Source organism: Anabas testudineus, chromosome 18, assembly GCF_900324465.2.
Source record: "Anabas testudineus chromosome 18, fAnaTes1.2, whole genome shotgun sequence".
Taxonomy (NCBI): domain Eukaryota; kingdom Metazoa; phylum Chordata; class Actinopteri; order Anabantiformes; family Anabantidae; genus Anabas; species Anabas testudineus.
In genome coordinates this window covers 29,077,515-29,095,785 of record NC_046627.1, presented here as the reverse complement: position 1 = coordinate 29,095,785, position 18,271 = coordinate 29,077,515, and the positions used below count along the sequence as shown (strand labels likewise).

The 18,271-nt window shown below is 41.8% G+C and overlaps 1 protein-coding gene across 1 annotated transcript; it reads right to left on the bottom strand.

Annotated features, from left to right (window-relative positions):
• Positions 1–2,059: 2,059 nt before the first annotated feature.
• Positions 2,060–13,673, bottom strand: arsj (arylsulfatase family, member J). Its single transcript, XM_026352360.1, has 2 exons — positions 12,859–13,673; positions 2,060–4,079 (listed from the first exon to the last, which is right to left on the bottom strand). The coding sequence occupies exons 1-2, from the start codon at positions 13,167–13,169 to the stop codon at positions 2,681–2,683; spliced, it is 1,710 nt and encodes a 569-aa protein (XP_026208145.1). The 5' UTR covers positions 13,170–13,673; the 3' UTR covers positions 2,060–2,680.
• Positions 13,674–18,271: the final 4,598 nt, after the last annotated feature.

Here is an 18,271-nt window from a genome sequence, read left to right as displayed (position 1 = left end):
TCCAGTTGTGCATGGATGAAATTGCTCATTAAAGGAAATCCCCATTTCTGCAGAGAGATGATTAGCTAAGAAAGATGGTCTTCACTCACACACTTCTCACGAGCTTCAAAAGTTCCAAAATTGGTCTAACTCATGTAGGTGGATCTGCTCTTACAATACAGTGTATGTATTTTCCAGCATGTATTAGGTTCTGTATGTGTAAACTCCCATGCATCCTACACAAAAAAGGATATCATCATCTTCATCATTGGCACATTTGTGCTGATTTTCTAGGACATTCCCTAGGCTGGACTTCCTATGATGTCACTAAAAACCCACGACAACAGCTGTTTCTTGTGCTTGTACAAGCACTTGAAAAAACGTCAACTCCTCACATGAATGGAATGTCCCATTTTTGGCAGGTTGCTAGAACACACAACCCTGCAGAATGTAATACTATGAGTGGGTACACTGCAAGTGCTGAATGTGTTTTGGCATTTTTGGGTGGTGTTCACACAATATTTCATGGATTATGTATTAATTCTGAACAGCTGCTTGATTTTTCTTTTTCAATTTTCATCACTTGACAGTGCTCTAGAGTCTAAGTCTGCTGAGTCATTCTTTCTAACGAAGCTATTGGCAGTCAAGTGGTCAGCTCTTTCCAGTTGGCTACATGTAATGTGGCTAATTTGCACCTTGATCATTCAAGAACCTAAACTATATGTTTTGCATGGTGCCACAGTTTAAATAAAGCCAGGAAAATCCTGTTCCCACTTTGATCAAAGCTTTCTTGCTCTGTCATCCGTCTGGTTTATTTTCTCATATCATTTCCAATGAGCTCTAATGACTATTCCTAATATGAGGAGGCAAGATGAGGGAGTTTGATGTATTGCCTCAGAGCTCAGTTACAGGGGGAAAATGCCCATAGTTTTTTCCCATACGAGGGATGCTAATGCCCATAACTGAAAGCAAATGTGAACTCCCTTAGAATACTGGATTTAACTGCTCCTATGGCCCTTGGGAGAAGAAATTCAGAACGACGCAACAAAATAAGAATCTGATCTCCTATAATTCTCAGCTGTAACTCATAATATACAGAGGACATGCCTTGTTTTATGGCTAAGAATGAAGCAGAGCATACCCAGGTAAATCCTGGTTCCCATGGGTACAATCATGCCTGTAGAAATAAATCAGTGTGAAGGAGCTGAGGAAAGCCAGTACGATTAACCACCTGCATGGGATTTACAGAAGTAAAATTCAAAAGAACCATCTTTGTACCAGCATAAGATGTTAACGCAATGGCCGATGTGAAAGTTGAGTCAGTGTTTGAATGGTCTGATGTCATAACTTGGCTCTAAGCAGTGTGCAGAGGCAGGCTGATTCAAGTTAGCATGAGCAGCATAGCCTGGATCTTTTTCCATAGGAAAGCCCCTCTTCCTGGAGCTCCTGATGTTTCATGTGTATATAACTTTCAAGGTCTCGGTTTGTACCAGATCTCTTGAAAACTGCTTGGTTACATTATTAACAAGACAACCAAACAATCTAGGCAAAAGTGAGCAACTAAAAATCTTTGTATGTACAGTATATGTAGAAGTGATTTAGTGTTATTAACACAGTTAATTGGCATATACAGTAAAGTTTAACAAACAACTGAGTAGCAAAACTCATGAAGAGCTACAGTCAGTCATCCACATTTTATCTTAGATGTTTGAGGACTGTTTTCACGGATACAGAGCAAAATACGTAATGCATAAAATATAATTCTAAAGATTGCAAGTTATGTTCACTCCAATGAGTTTTACTTTGTCAGGTTCACCATAATTTACGAGGCAGACATTGTTGAAGGGCTATAAGAAAGCAATTAGATCTTTATCAATGGTCAGATCTCACTTTAATGCATTTTCCATGAATAATGTACTTGGTGGCTGCGTGTCAGCTTCTCAATGTAAAAGAGATGTTAGAACTTCTCCCGTTACAAGAGTACTTATTTTCATTAGAATAAAGGAAATCTGGCTGGAGTAAAATGCTAACTATACAAAAGTTGACAGATTACAGGAGACAAAGAGCTTTGTGTGGAGATTTTATTTTGTTAGGTTGTCTTACATTCAGGTTGGCCTGGTGCCGGACCAGACATCATCTAAAAAAGGGAACAAGTCTAATATTCTAACGTTCAAACAGAGCTGTGCTTTTAAAACTAACATACACCTTGTATGTTAGTTTTAAAAGCACAGCTCTGTTTGAACACACAAACACATCACACAAATCCTACATCTGTTTCCACAATACTGGTATGCTGCAATCAATAGCATAATAGAACTATGTCTTACTTTATTACTCTGTCACCAAAATTGATGGCAACTGTCTGGGAAGATTTATTTTCTACTTTAAGCAAATCTACAGAACAATCCAAAGGTGACAGTTCAAACATGCAACAGAAACTAGAAAAATAAACATTCTTTAAATGCCCCTAACATTAACATGAGGTCTTAGTTGTGTCTGGGCATGACAGTAGTGTTTGAATAAGTGGATCTTTTCCCTATTCTCTTGAGGCATTTCAAAAGGTTTATCCTGTTTTTACACAGTATAAACTGGAGTCAAAGTAAAACTAACTTGAGTTAGAGAATCTGAATAGAATAATCCTGAAGCAGGAAATATAAGTCCCTGAGAAAAGTCAACTAAAGTCTTTCACAAATGGGGCAGGCTACTCTTCTACCTTCCTTTTCAACTTTCTGTTCTTTGTTTTCTTTTTCCACCTTCTTTTACCAAGATGGTTGGTTAACAAGTTATTGAATCGCTCATCCTCCTCTTGCTCCTCCTGCTCATCTTTGTACCAAGGCCCCCATACACCCCCATTGTACTGAGGGTTAGAGCGCAGGTCTTTAGCTGGGTAGCGTACCGGCACTGCAGTCTTGTTGTATTGTGCTAGTCGCATTAGCATCTTTTTCACTATGTGTGGGTAGCGTTGAGATAAGTCCACTCTCTCATAAGGGTCAGAGGTGATGTTGAACAACCAGATGGACTTACCCCGATCCCAGTGGACACGCTCATTATGCCAGCGATTTGTCAGCCTCTGGTTGGAGAAAGTCTGTGGGGGCACCCAATCACTGTAGCCAGGCACACCTGTTAAGAGCTTCCAGTGGCCCACCCGAAGCGCAGCCTGGATAGCTGTGTTCCATATGCCATACCCAGCCTTCCAGGACCCATTCTTGGCTTTGATGTAGACTGGGTCAATGTTATGAAGAATGTCCTGTCGAGGCGATGGGCGGCCTTCACTGATGGCCTCCCAAACATCATACCCATCAAGATTTAGATCTTCGTCTAATGTCCCTTCACCGAGAGTCACTAGTGTGGGGAACCAGTCAGTAATATGAACCAAAGAACGACATTTTGTCCCTTTATTTACCAAGAGGGGACTATGAACAAAACCTACTGCCCTAATTCCCCCTTCCCAGTAGGTAGCCTTACTACCTCTTAAGGGCCAATTGCTTGCTCCAGCTAATGGCTGGCCACCATTGTCTGAAGAGTACACTATAACTGTGTTGTCATAATAACCATAGCGTTTTAGTGCTAAAGTGAGGTTGTGGATGGCTTCATCGAGGCAAGACACCATTGCAGCATATTTGCGACGATGCAAATTTGGAATACCCTTATAACGATCGAGGTAGTGGGCAGGAACCTGCAATGGGGAATGAACTGCCTGATAGGCTAAGTAGAGAAACAGGGGTTGTCTCCGAGGGTTGTGCTTGGCTAAGATACTGATAGCTTTTCGAGTAAACATCACAGTAGAGTACAAGCCGCGGTCCTGTTCCCAAGCTGCCTCTTCCCCTTCATGTAAATCATACCCACACATACCGGGACCTTCACATTTATAGTGACTGTAGTAGTCCCCGCTTCCTAACAGGGAGCCGAAGAAAGTGTCGAAGCCACGTTGGGTGGGCATGCAGCCACGCTTGTAGAAACCAAGGTGCCACTTGCCGACCATGTGGGTGGAGTAGCCTGCTTGCTTGAGTTTCTGAGGCAAGGTGACATTTTCCAGGGGCAGGCAGTTGGGCTGGGTAGGTCGAATGATGGAATGCTGAAGGCCTGTGTGGATTTGATACCTAAAAAGACACAGATGTACAAATAGTATATCGATGAGCTGTGGTCATTAAGTAGAGAATATCTCAGTTTTTCCTTAGAACATACACTCCCTGTCTAAAAAAAAGAAAAAAGATTAAGAAGGAAGAAGGTCATGTTGTCTAATAGGTTCATTTATCCTGTTCCAGAGTGATGGGGGCATCAGGGTAAGAAGAGAGGCAGGTTAAGTGATGCACCCATCATGCCTACTGCTTGTATGCCTGTGGGACCACCGCAATGAGGTTTCTGGGTCTTCTGCAGTTGGTCAAGCTTCAGCAACAGTATGTGCCCAAAGAATCAGCTGACTACCTGAATAAACTGAATGACCAGGTTATTCCATTAATTAATTTTTTGAATTCCCTACTACACAAAAATAAAATCAGTTGTCGTAAGTACCAAATTATAATGATGATGATGATGACATTACAACTTCCTTTACTGGTAATTATGATTTTGCTGTTCCCAAAAATTCTTCCATTAAATTCCTTGCTCACACAGTCAAAGGCTGCATAGGCAGCTAATAAAATGGTCCAGACAGGAAAATGGGCTCTGCTCTATGAGTTTACTTTTATGTAAAGTTTGCATGCCACTGTATGACATTTCAATAAAATCATTAAAACACAGGAATTGCTGCCAATGTAAGTTTATGAAACTGAATCATTTTTCTGAATTTTCCCCACACAAAGGACTAATCTCACAGACCACTTGAAGGCACAATGTTGTTTAGAATCTTTGAATTGGAAATTACATATTAAATCCAATTCTAATTAGGATGGATCTTGTCCAAAGCAAATACATGCATGCTGACAGAAAAGTACTAATAGGCTGGAAACCCAAGCACAGGCTTGAAAGAAACATTTCTATCTTTAGACTCTAGTTGGAGTATCTTGTTGTGTTTCAGATTGCTTGAACAGCTATTAATTATTATTGTTAAAAATACATGAAAAAAGCTTTAATAATTTTTTTATTAAAAAATAATGTTGATATTCCTAATATGACATAATAAAAAAGGCAGAGTCTGTCTGATAAACTGACTTGGAAGATATATTGGTCGATTGATTCCAAATCTTAGTATATAGAGTATCTTCACTAACTAATAGTAAGTTTGTCCACAACACAATACAAACGTGGTCATAGTTTTAAATGGCAAATTGTATAACAACTTGGGTTTCTTGTTCGAAACCTGAGTTGGGTTCCTAAATAAAAGATGGTTGTTAAATTCAAGTTTGACAGGACCTAAATTATATCAATGTGATATTTGAACAATGAGCTTACTGGGAAAAGTGCTTACTCACATATATCACTCTCAAAGTGTATAATATACGTAATATGAAGTTATATAAGTCAGCCAGAAATCCAAGTGTAAAAAGGAAACTATGACAAAAATGTGTTTCCCAAAATGTTAAGGTAAGTAACAAGATCCTGTTCTATTGCTGTAGGTCTTTGTCAAACTGTTTAATCCCAAGGCTCTATTGGGTATCTATCATATAGTGTCACAGAATCAGACTTACCTGCGGATTGCAGGACAAAAGTGTCTGCTACGCTTTCTGAATGCAGATGCTTTATAAATGTTGCCCAAACATACAGCTGTAAAAGTCTTTCTATTTGAGTGCACCATAATAAGAACTGCAATTAAAACTATGAGCTGTCAGATTCAAAGCATGTGACCAACTTCTGGCCCACAGTGGGACAGCTCAGCTGAGACTTTGGAAGTAGGACAATGACCTCTGACTTCCATTCTGTCTGAGAGAAAGATACCTGCTCTCCTGGGGTTGGTGGTGTGCAGCCAAACTGTCACCAGGGAACTGAACTCTAATCCCACACTTAACAAAACAAGATACTACAAATACGTCCCCATAAAAATCCTAAATTGCAAATGTAATCCTCCTTAGCTAGTTCAAAGGCATTTACTAAACCTCAGCATTATATAACGTGACCTGGGATAAAATAACCCCACTTGTCAGATTAAACCAATACCAATACAGAGTAGCTAATGTCAGCTCATATCAGAGAGAAACTCTTCTTTCTCATTCATAGTGTGTCTGCAACACAAGAATTTTCACTGGAGTTCCAAACTAATGAGATTCCTCCCTTCAACATCAGCAGTACAAATTTTTGGTCTGCACACATACGTAAAGAATCCACTCTGATGCTTTTACACTTAGAAAGTGACCAAATGTCCATTGTGGATACTTTAGAAGACACATACATGTGGAAATTATGAATTGGCCTTTACCACATATACTAACAATATTTCCTAGGAAAACCCTATCCACTGACTTAAGGTACCACACCTATATTTTAACATCAGTTGTAGATAGCAGAGGTTCGACGGACCTTGGAGCAGAGGTGTTGTTCTCTGTAGAGAATTGTCCTGCACGGTGATTTGCTAAAAAATAATGCCTCAAAATCTGTGTCTAACGCTTCCAAAACCTTATTTAAGACACTGTAATGTTTACAATTTCTCAAAGCTGGCTGCCAAAGATTCAAGTATGGTTCCCAGAACCTTTAAAATGTAACTGCTCAGGATAATAATACAGCACATTTAGAATTTGATACCTCTATTCATTGCAAGTCTTTGAGGTCAGTTCAGTGAATTCAAAATGAGACCACACCGGCCCTGATGAGTGCCAAGAGAGAGTCGGTTTCATATGGCAATGAGAAGAATTTCTTGTCACTTGGTGGTCTAGGCAGGGGAAACACTGAAACCTGACTACAAACATGCGTAGTGGGGGATAGAGGAGGCATTGTTGGTCTGTCATGAGGCAACAAGATTTGAATGCAATGAACTTAGAAAGGGATGGGAATGAGGGGAACAAGTAAAGCCAACATGTGTTTGTGGCTTAGACAACAATATCAACAACCAAGCCTGGCATGTGAATGTCTTTCTTTCTACATAAAGAAGCTTGTTTACAGTGCTGCATTCACAACAATTCACATAATTAACTCTTAAATGCAGAGAGATTAAACTTAAAGGGTTAGGGTTAACTGGAGAGAGAGAGCTTGTAAATCCTTGTTCTCTGTAATCTGTCCAGACTCTTCACAAGCTAAATACATGGTAAATTTAGCCTTGTAACTTGCCCGTAAATGTCTATAAAATGACTTTTGGATGTACAATCCATTATCTTCTATTTGTACTCCAGAGAAACAGGCCTTGTAGAGCTTGAAACTGCAAAGTAGAAACAAGAACAGAGACCACTTACATATGTACATTTTAGAAAGCATCCCTGTGTGTGTACGTGAGAGTAAGCTTCAGCCCCAAGCCCTGCTTACACAGCTCCTGCAGGTTTGATGGTGTGCACATACCAAAAGGTTACAGCCATGTAATCAGAATGTTACGCTAAGTGTGACCTGTGATCCCCCCACAAATCAGTCAAAGCAGCTAGTGGTCTTTGACAGAAAATGGTGAGTGCAAAGACTTTTGAGGTATCCCTGTCTTATTTCTCTTTGACATATGAGGCCTTAACTTTGTAGGATTGAGGGTATTTGAAGGACAGTTCTATGTCTTTAGTATTTAGGACACCTTAAAATAACAACCACAGAAACTAATGTCCTCTGGAGATTTTCCCTCCTTCTTGCAGTCCCCTACTCATGTCCAATCTGACTCATTTATAGGTTCCTTTAAAACCAAGTAGGGCGCGAATGGGCTGTCACATAACAAGTCTGGGGTTAGGCATCTCTGCAATAGTTATCCAGCGCACAACCAGGGAAACACTTAAGCAAACATTGGCTCACTTCCACATGTTATCACGGCAAAAAGCCCTGTTGCATTCCTTGACTGAGGAGCAGAGTTGTGGCCTTAAACGCAGCAGTGATCATACTATCTCTCTGGTTTATTTACACAACCACTGAGCCACAAGACCAAAAAATCACACATGCAATTAAATTTGAATCACCGAGCACCAAGTTCCACAAGACAAGTGCATTGGCCGCTGCTCCAGCCACTGAGGTTGTGGAGGTTTCCGAGCGGACCTGCTGCCCAGGCTGGGGTCTTGTATTGTAATGCTGCTCCACATCTTCCTCACATATGGTTCAAATAAGCAGCCACAACACGGCACTCTGCATTTAATCAAAGTCAGCCTAGGAGTTGTTCGTCTTACTTAGCTCTTACAGAATGCTCTTCATTTGGCTTCCTTAGGATCTATGAATATCTCTCCAGCTTCACTCCTTTCCTGGTCTTTGTCCTCTTAAGTTCTCTTTTTTACAGACATCTGATACTAGATAATTGTGGGCATAGGTAATGAACAAATGTTCTCCTTTTAAGACTTCCTTTTCAAAAGAACCGTACATAGTTCACCTCAAACATCCACTTGTTTCACTTGTCACTGAACTAGTTTCACTCAGAGTTCTAGGACACTTGAACAACAAGAAGAGGGTGACTGAGAGGTTACAATAAGTTTGAGATGAGTGTGGATGGATGGAAAGTTTGTGGAGATGTACTGGTAAGATTTGGACAAATACAACACCTAATCTACTTTAAGAGCATTCAATATGACTTTTTTACAACTGGCTACATGTCTGCCCCTCATTTGCCCTGGAACCCCAGATAATAACATTTAATTGAGTTTGATATTTTTCGACTTGAGTGACTTCAGCTAGGACAATCAAATTGGTGGAAAAAGGGTGAATATGAAAGGGTAAAGGTTCTTGTATCAGATGTATGCAAAGTCCACATACTGGATTTGTCTGGACGGAAGTTGAAATGGCTCACTCCAGAAGTGTCTTAAATTAATGCCAATGGATGTAAAACAAATGTAAATGTTTCAGTGACAACTCATGAGTGCATTTCTCTAACATACCTAACATTTTTTAATTTTAGGTGCTTCTTATGGAATGGCTCTTGGCAGTCCACCTCTCTTTATCAGAAAAGATCAACAGGAGGGCATATGGGCTAAGGAGCACAACAACTCTCAACTTGAAGGAAAGTTCACACTTTAAGCCTCTAATCTCATCAGTGGAGCTTAAAGAAAACCAGACAGGTTGAAATTTCTCTGATGCCACAAGTTTCCCAGGGGGCGGCCAGCGTGAAAATCCTTTCTCAAGCTCCTGTTACTGGAGGGCTAAAGTGCTCTGCTATGGTTCAACAATCCTATTCTCTTTCTCCTCTTAGGTTTTGGTAACCTTGTCGAGTCAGAAGGTGACATCTTAACAAGTTGCAAATATTTAAGTCTGTCTGCCAAATGACTAAATGTAAATGTAAAATTTAAGTATTGTCTCATTCCTTAATAACTGTACAGTATGTCCTGCTTATGCTCCCGATTGTGTGCAGTCACAGCAAGTGAACTCTTCCAGAAACCACCTGCCACAACAGGCATTTACCCCGGCCCATTAAGCATTGCTTTGGTGAGAGCTAAAAGAATGTCTTGACTCAAATCAGGTTAAATACGGTTGGAAACTTTTAGGTATCACTACTGTATATTGCGTCTCAGACAGCACAATGTGTATTTTGACTCTGCATTCTTTTGGGTATTTTTAGTAATTTATGAGGGGAGACAACCTGTCCATCTTCCAGACAGCTGAGAACAACACAGGGTGAGAAGACCAAAGTCTTCCAGCAAGCAGAGAAAAAGAGATACAGTCATAATAAAATATGGTTATTTGCAGCGAGCCCGTAGCTGAGTTCAGATACAGGCGGTTGCCATAGTAACCGGCCGAAACAACCCATAAAAACTTCATCAGAGTTGATGTTTTGCATTCAGTCCTTTGCTGATTTTGATATTTGCCTTGACAAGTCTAAAAAAGAACATTGTTCCCAGAGCTTTAGTGTGTGTCCAGCTGCCACGGAGGAGCGATGGGTTGATGTTAAAAGACAGATGGGTGGCATTCCTTCACCCTGCAACCATGCATACAGGAATATAAGCCTGGAAATATAATTGATTCTACACCAGCATTTCCACATGGATGCTAGCTGCTGTTTTTTTGTTACTCCAGTCAAAGAAAGCGGGAGCAGCTCACAGAGGGCAGAGGAACCAGGAGGTGGCTGCACTTTTCTCATTATTTTCTCGGACGCCTGCCAAAGAACACTGTCGCCCAGCAAGCCTCCTCCTTTTTCTGCTAAGCAGTGGAACAGATGGTGGAGGCAGTGGAGGAGAAGCTCTGCAGAGCTGCATGTACAAAGAGGGAAAATGCTGATGTGAAACATTCTATAAGCTAACTACAAAGCCCCACCACAATAGACCCCGATGATACTGTATAATTACCCTTCACCCTCTAATATCTCTTTACAGCTTCCATCCAGCCAATGAAAATTAACTGGTTGCTAAGGCAACACTGTTAAAGCCCCGATTTGAAAACAGTTTTAAAAATCTTAACTCAAGACCACCTGACTAGCTGCTGCTGGAGGAGGGGTTTTCTTAATCTCACGCTGTGATAGAATCGAGACTGTTCCACAGATCCTACACTTTGGTAGCTGTAAACAAAACATATCATGTTGCCATGGTGCATGTTTTGTCAGTTGTGGTCTAACGCACTTGGATCCTGATTTAGCGTACATCTTGGTAAAGTGACACCATTAGAAATAAAAAAAAAGCCAAATTACCTAATAGAAATTTCTGTTTGCACCGTAGACATGGATGTTCTGCCAACTATCCATGGATCACTGTGATACACAGGAAACCTTTAAAAGGAAGATTTTCTCAAGCAAGTTCGAGAATAAAATGGATTCTACAAGCAGAGTTATGGATATTTTACAACAAAGGAACTGTTTATCAAAGATAAACTTCAAGATAATGCACATCATGCTAAATGAAGAAATGTGTGCATCATGCCCGTGTGTTCAAATTTGACTGACTTATGACACTAAGAAGTTCAATCATAGATGCAAATTGCAGCACTTAGGTCTTTTAAAATAGCTCCATGAGCTGTGTCACAGGCTTTGCTGCTGGTGCAACTCTTGACCATGTCGATTGAACCAAAGAAGTGAATTTACAGCAATGATTTTGTCACTGTGCACTTCACTTTCAAATACACTGAAGGCTTTCCTGAAAAACACCATGCACTCAACATGTTGATTTATTTTTAAGCTGATTTTGAAGTACCTCACTCATCCCATGGGGAAACGTTCCACTTTGGGGGTCACAGGGCCCCCCAGTGATTGAACCAGAGGAGCCACAGATCAATCAACTAACTCTGAGGTGTGTGGATGACGCACTCCACCAACTGCTCCACAGCTGCCTTTGTGCAAACTTACATGCAGCTAGTGTGAACAGCTTTAACACATCTTTGAGTGAAAGATGATACCTTTATAATCAGCATCATCAACTGTTCCTTCGGTTGCAGTTCTCATGCAAGAGCGCTGATTGAACCCTTGAACTGTCTCTACTCCTGCTATGTCAGCAAAAGTGGCAGTGTTTTCATTTAGACTAATAAATGGGGTGATACGGGGTGACATCTGGCAGTTGTCATTATCACTTCTATCAGGTATGGGAACACTGTGCTCTCCGAAGTAATTGCTGGGATCTTGGAATGCAGACGTCAATAAAACTAGGTCCACATAAGCAATCAGATGAGATTGAGAGAGGTTGTAAACAACACTTTATCCAGATTTGCTAAACTTCTTAATTTCCTTATCTGCACAGGTAAACTGAGAGAGCAGTCAGTATGTAGTTTCCAACAGATAGTTGGTGGAATAACTTTACTGTTTGCTTTTGCTCCACAATTATTTCTGTTTCCACTATCAGAGTTGTATTTTGTACCTTATCCAGCTTCTTACAGCTTTTAGGTCAGACTCCCCACCTGACCTAAAATTAAAATGTGCAACAAGTTGAAAATGTTTGTTGTTAATTTGGTTGCAGATATGTTTGTTGGACCATTTACTGTACGATGCTTGGTCAATCACAGGGTACGGCCTCTCCTCCCATCCTCCTTCTAGTACCTGGAACTTAACCTCTTGTAGGTGCTGATGTTTAGCTGCTGCAGTCAGCGTGTGAAGCCCATTAAAAACACCAGCAGAATGTTCACTTAGAAATTATTACGTATCATCCATCCACCCATTAGCTAAACCACTCATCCTGTCATGTGTGGTTATCCCAGCTGTCACTGGGTCCCCCCCTGACAGGTTGCCACTCTGTGTGAGTGCTGACAAATAGAGACAGACAGACAGACAGACAGACACAGAAACAGGTCGACTCACAGTGCAAACCTGCTATCTGACTCAGATCAGCAGCTTTGTGACTGTGGGTTTGCAGGAATGAACCGGAGCAGCATACTGCACTGTTGACAAAGAAAAAAAACCTTTTTTACAGTTAAAGAAAAGTAGATCCAGTTGCGTTTGGCACCTCTACTAAACAGTTTCCTGGGGAAAGCCCTGCTGTGATGAGTATAATGTTATCATTACTAACAGAACTTGAGACATCCTGTACGTCTGACAAAGAACAAAATGGAATATATCTCCATTTCATAGAAACTGTTAGAATAGAGAATGGGTTGGAACAGGAGCAGTAAAACTCATCCATCCATCAGTAGATATGCTCTATATGCTCTACCTCCTCATCCTTTGTAATGTATGTAAAGTCCCAGCCAGGCGTGTTATATGATTTGGCTGTAACATTAAAGAGAAGTGCAACACTTTTAGTTTAGTTTTAGTTTAGCCTGTTTACAATTCATGAAATGTAGCTTTATTAAAATAAAAGCCCCTTAACTCTGTATGCAGGACACAAAAAAGAAGCAACCCCTGATTATTTGGATATGATCTGTATCCTGCTCTCTCAGCTGATCAAAGATGCCCTGACAGATACTAGAGGGACTGGAACTAATGCTTTCTACCTGCCGGTCATGAGCTGGCTCCTTGACGGGCTGCACAGAGGCTGCACATAGTAATTCTCCAGCTTGACGCCCTGCGCTGCCAGCCGGTCCAGCGTCGGGGTCTTGATCTCGGCGCCGTGGTACCCAACGTCCCGGAAGCCCTGATCATCCACCAGGATGAAAACGATGTGCGGCTGAGAGCTCGGCTTCTCGAATTCATTATCTCTGTTGCGCTCCCTGGAGTCCCACTTTCCCCACGACGTGTGAACGCTCCACGTCTGAGCGACTACGAAGCCGAGGAAGAAGCTCGCCGGCCCCCACAGGAGACGCATTTTCAGCCGCACTTCGAGGCGCAGGCGCGGTCAGTGGAGCTCGGCCGGTCCCCGCAGGTCCGCTGCGCGGGCGGACACATGGCGCACATGTTCAGGGGGAGCAGCAACACTTGGAAATCGGGTTCTCATGGCGATCGGTGCTTTTCCTCCCACCACACGGTCACTCAGTCCACTGACAGCTCCGCGCTTTGTGGGGAAGAACCAGCGAATCCACGTGGAAGCAAAGAGCAGCTGATGCTTTACTCTCCGCCTGCTGCACAGCTAACTTTAAACTAGAGGTTCACAGAGGTTCACCACAGGCCGTCGACCGTCTCTCCTGCCGTGTGGCTGTTTGTCAGAAGAGCCGCGGACCAAACCCTGCAGCAGCTGGCGCGCTCCGCTCACGGCTCATGTCCTCCATCCTGCAGTCAGCCGTGTGAGAGGACAGACACTGGCTGTCAGACACTGGCTGTCCTCTGGAGGAGGCAGGTCCCACGGTTCCTACTCTACACTACATCACGCTGCGTTCACGATCAAGCAGAACACTTTTGTGGAAGCAGATGGGAGGGAACGCAGCAGCTGTCATATTGTGTAATGTTTGGCTGCTGCTGCTAGAGACACTTTCATAGTTTTTCTGTTTTTAAAGGGCCCTAATACCAAGCATGTTACTAGAGGACCTGGTCAAAGTTCCTATGTGCATTTAAAGGGAACATCCAGAACGTATTAGGACTGCAATAAATACATGTTTGCATATGGTGAAACAAACATTCAGAGCTATGTACAGACTGCAGTGGCCACATACTGTAGCAGATGGACACAACCTGAGGAGATAATAGATCTTGACATCATGACATCACGAAAATCCCTTTGAAGATGCAACTAACTACTGGAAAATAGTTTTAAAACTGTCCTGCTATAGGGTTCCACAGGTAGTGACATGTAACTGCATTAAAAACGTACTAACCAAGTGCTAAGGTTATACATTGAGGATACGTGAAGGCCAGATTAGAGGGTGGATACCTGAACGGAGCCTGATGGGATCCATTGGTAACCAAGGGTCACCATCCAACAGAAATTATGAAATGATTTTCAAGTTCTGGTGTAAATGCAGTTGTAGCCTAAACAACAGACTAACACAAAGTAAATCCATTCTTCTTCTTTATACTCTAGGCTAAATGTGTAAAGTAAAAGGTGCAAATGGTCCCTTTTCATGCCCCCCACCACCTGACCCCATTGACAGCTCCTGTCTCAACTTTGAACCTGAAGGTAGGAGCAGATTAGCAGTTTTTCTTTTTATTTATTTATTGTTTGTCCCATGAGTGTTGCCACAGTAGATCATGGTCCACACATTTATTTAGAGCAGGGTTTAAATACCAGATGCCCTCCGTTGAATAACACTCTCCTGTTGTGGCTGGTGTTTTGAACATCGTAGGGGTTTAGTGTGTTGTCCAGGGACATTTCAACACATGGCCAGAAGAAGTCAGGTCACCAACAACTGACCCTAGACTTGATGGTCGACCTCTCTTTCAAGCAGCAGGTTGAGCATGAAAAACTAAATGCCTGCCTGCTGATTTCTCTGTCAATACGCATCTGTAACACTGACTGGATGTGTCAGCACTGACTAGATTGAACCTCACACTAATGCTTTGCCACAGAATTGATCTATTTTCTTTGAGAGTCTTTAGTGAGTAGTGTCATTTGTTTTTCTTTTCTTGATTTACACTCCTGAAACCTGGACTGATGTGTGGGCCCGGGGAGAGGCAGCACACAAATGACAGAAACAGAGCCGGGAGAGATATTTTACACATGCTTCTTGTTGAAATATAAGTAGGGGATGAGTGATGCATGAAGCTAAGGTCAAATGGACAACCATTCAGCAAATAGAGGTTTTCATATAAAATCCTACTAAACAAACAGGACTGGAAACAGAACACAAGGAAACAAGATTTAAGCTCCATTTTCATTTTCTTAATTCATCTTGCTGCCAAATAGTGAATCGCTGTGTGCTGAGCAGTGAGTCCGGTCCAGAAAAGACTTTTAAGAGATCCACGGACTTCCTGAAAAAAATAGTACAACAGAGGAATTTTACTACAGTAATTTCATTTATCTTAAAGTACAAAGTTATGACAGATTGCATACATAGGTCATGTATCTGTTTAACCTCTATTTATCCTCTTGTTTCTTTTATAATGTAGTAATTAATGGGATTCATTCAATATGAATATATACACACATTACTGAACCAAAATATTGTGATTGATTGTAACAACAGCTCATGTCAAGTCCTGGGACATATTACAACTACAGTAGGAAACTTTTTTGGTGGATTGAACTTTAGTCTCGTGCATAAATTGCAACGTGTTGGATGCTAAAGAAATGACCTCAGTGACTGTGACAATAGAAATATCTTTTAATAGCCAGATGAATGGGTCAGAGAATCTTCAGAATGGGAAGGCTTGTGGGCTCCCAGACAGTAGGAGTGACAGTAGTTCATCTGGAAGTCTGGCACTACAGAGCAAACTCCTTCTTTCCTCTGTGCTGCTTGTGTTCATGAGCTCATTCTTTCAGTCACTACAGTGGTGCAAGGAGGCACAAACCATGAACTGGTAACATGGTGTTCAACCCCAGTTTACAGGACTCTCCTGTGTCTTACAGTTGCTACGCATGTAACCTTGTGTCTGAAGTTAAATTCACACACAGGAGCTGCGTGGCCAAGATAGGAGCACTTTGCAAACCATGTACTGAGTCTGGATCCTGCATCACAGCCAACAGGCTGCGGTAATATCCTCTCTTTGTGGCTCTTATAGGCCGCTACAGGCAGGAGGTGTTTGGGGGAGTCTGTACAGTATGCTTTTGAGAGAGAGAGAGCCCTCACATGCAGCAACTCTCCGAGTCTAGGAAATGCATACATGCACAAACACACCCAGCAACCCAGTGGTATTGAGACATGAATACATTTTCTTGATGAAAAACAAAGTTGACAGATTGGAGCGTCTAGAGCAAACAGCTAGGAGAAGAGTGTCTCCAGCAAGTCTACACAAGTTACCAGAACGAGCATATATGTGGAATTATTACAGTGCATGTTGGAAAGAAATGTATTCTAGTTCCCCTCCTTGCTGAGTCAAATCCAATTCAGAGAATGACTCTTCAACATTGTAGCTGAGGTACAGCTCCTTAATTGCGCTAACATAAGGGGGTAGATATCACAGAGAAACAATTCAGCCCAAACCAGGATGTGATCTCAAGCTCTCTGACATCCTTAAGGAGCTGGATGATCTCATCTTAAGTTACTACTCATTCTCACAGCCCACTATTACCATGCAAAATATGAAGAGTCGGACTGGGATTTAATGTCAATGCATGCTGAGCATAAATGTCCCAGAGGCACTACCAGGCCCCTTGTTTACAAGAAAGCCTTATATCAAGCTGTTTTTTGAATGGTTGCATAAAACAGCGGGAAAGTGCCTGCACAGGCCACTGCCAAACTCCCACCCTACCCTTCTACCCAACCTCAGCACACATGAATACTCGCAAGACACTCCGTATAGGTAATACTCTATTTCTAATACATACCAGAGAACTTTTATATACCCTCCACTGGAAATGTTTTGTTGTGGGAAAGTATTCAGGTGGTGGGGGATACTCATATTGCTCCTAGACAGCCAAATTAAATTCCAGAAATAGCTGTTTAGAGAGGACATTTTTTATGCTGTCTCAGGTTACTGAGGTGATAAGACAGAATCTGTTTCCAAAGATCTACAAAGAGATGTAGATGCAGAGGATACAGAGCTCTGCTCTTTGATAGTTTGACATCACGACACCAAGAGCAATAAAAGAATCATTAACTAACTCTAGCTAGACTCCTCTCCCGGACGAGCCCCCACTCTGTCATGACCTGGCTCCAAAGCCATGACAAAGGAGGAAGACGCAGCCTGGAGGCAGAAATAAATTAGTGATTGATGGGAACAAAAGCATGACGAGAACTAAAAAACAACAGAAAAGACAGGGGTGTGATAATCGTGTGTGTGTGTGTGTGTGTGTGTGTTTCAACTTCCAAACAGTGAAATACACAGGAAGGTGCTTGATGGCATGTTGCTATGTGGGCTTGTTGTAATGCACTTTGAAATTACCCATGAAGAGTTGAATCATTTACAACTCTTTTAGATGCTGCTCCCACAAATATGCAAGAAAACACACGTTTGACCTCTGTTGATGGAAAAATATGTGCACTATCTGAAATGTAGAGCTTATATATTCCTACACAAAATAATAAGTATGTAAGTGCAGGTTCAGGAGCTACCACTCTTTGTGCGAAGTATGAACTGCAGCAATATTTCCACTCATACAAAACACTTCCTTCCAGTGTAAAAGGCTGTTGCCCTGTTGGCTGCTTCAGCACGAGAATGTCAGCATTTCCATGCAGTCGTGAAGTTTAAAGCAGTACAATGGAGAAACCCCTGAGTAAGAGTCAATGCTGGAGTGTTGACATGGAGATTATAGGCTATCCACACCATCTTTACCGCTCACCCAGGCCCTGTTATTGTGTCAGACATTCCAGCGTGAATTGATGGTGGAGCAGGTGGAGCCTGCACGGCTGTAGTATGGTACAGAGTCTCTCGGTGTAGATAGCCCCTGATCAGCAGATAGAGAGGGAATGCTAGCTATGTTGAGATCTGATTGTTCATGAACCACTAGCTCTTTTCCAGCCTCTCCAGGAATGATCATCTTTCGGATATTTATCTTTATGAACAATGGTCCACATATTCACATATTAACTACAATGAACTTTGAGAGATATAATGTGAGGGAGTCCAGCTTCTCACTGGCATTTAGGTGATTCTGGGGGATTATTGTTCACTTCCTCGAGGAGAACTTCTGCTAAACTTGAAAATGGTTGAATGTATATGTGCTAACACATAGCTCTGTCTTTCTTGGTCATTTCTCTGTAACAGCATTCATCCAAAAACGCCATCTGGAAACACGTTATCCGCACTTTATACCAATCAAGTGAGTCAGCTGATTTCCACAGCTGAAGGCTATGTGCTCTTTTGACCTTTCAGCAGATCCACTCCAAATAAAATGTCTGGTGGGTGTTAAAACTTATAATGAGCAGCAGGCGCTTT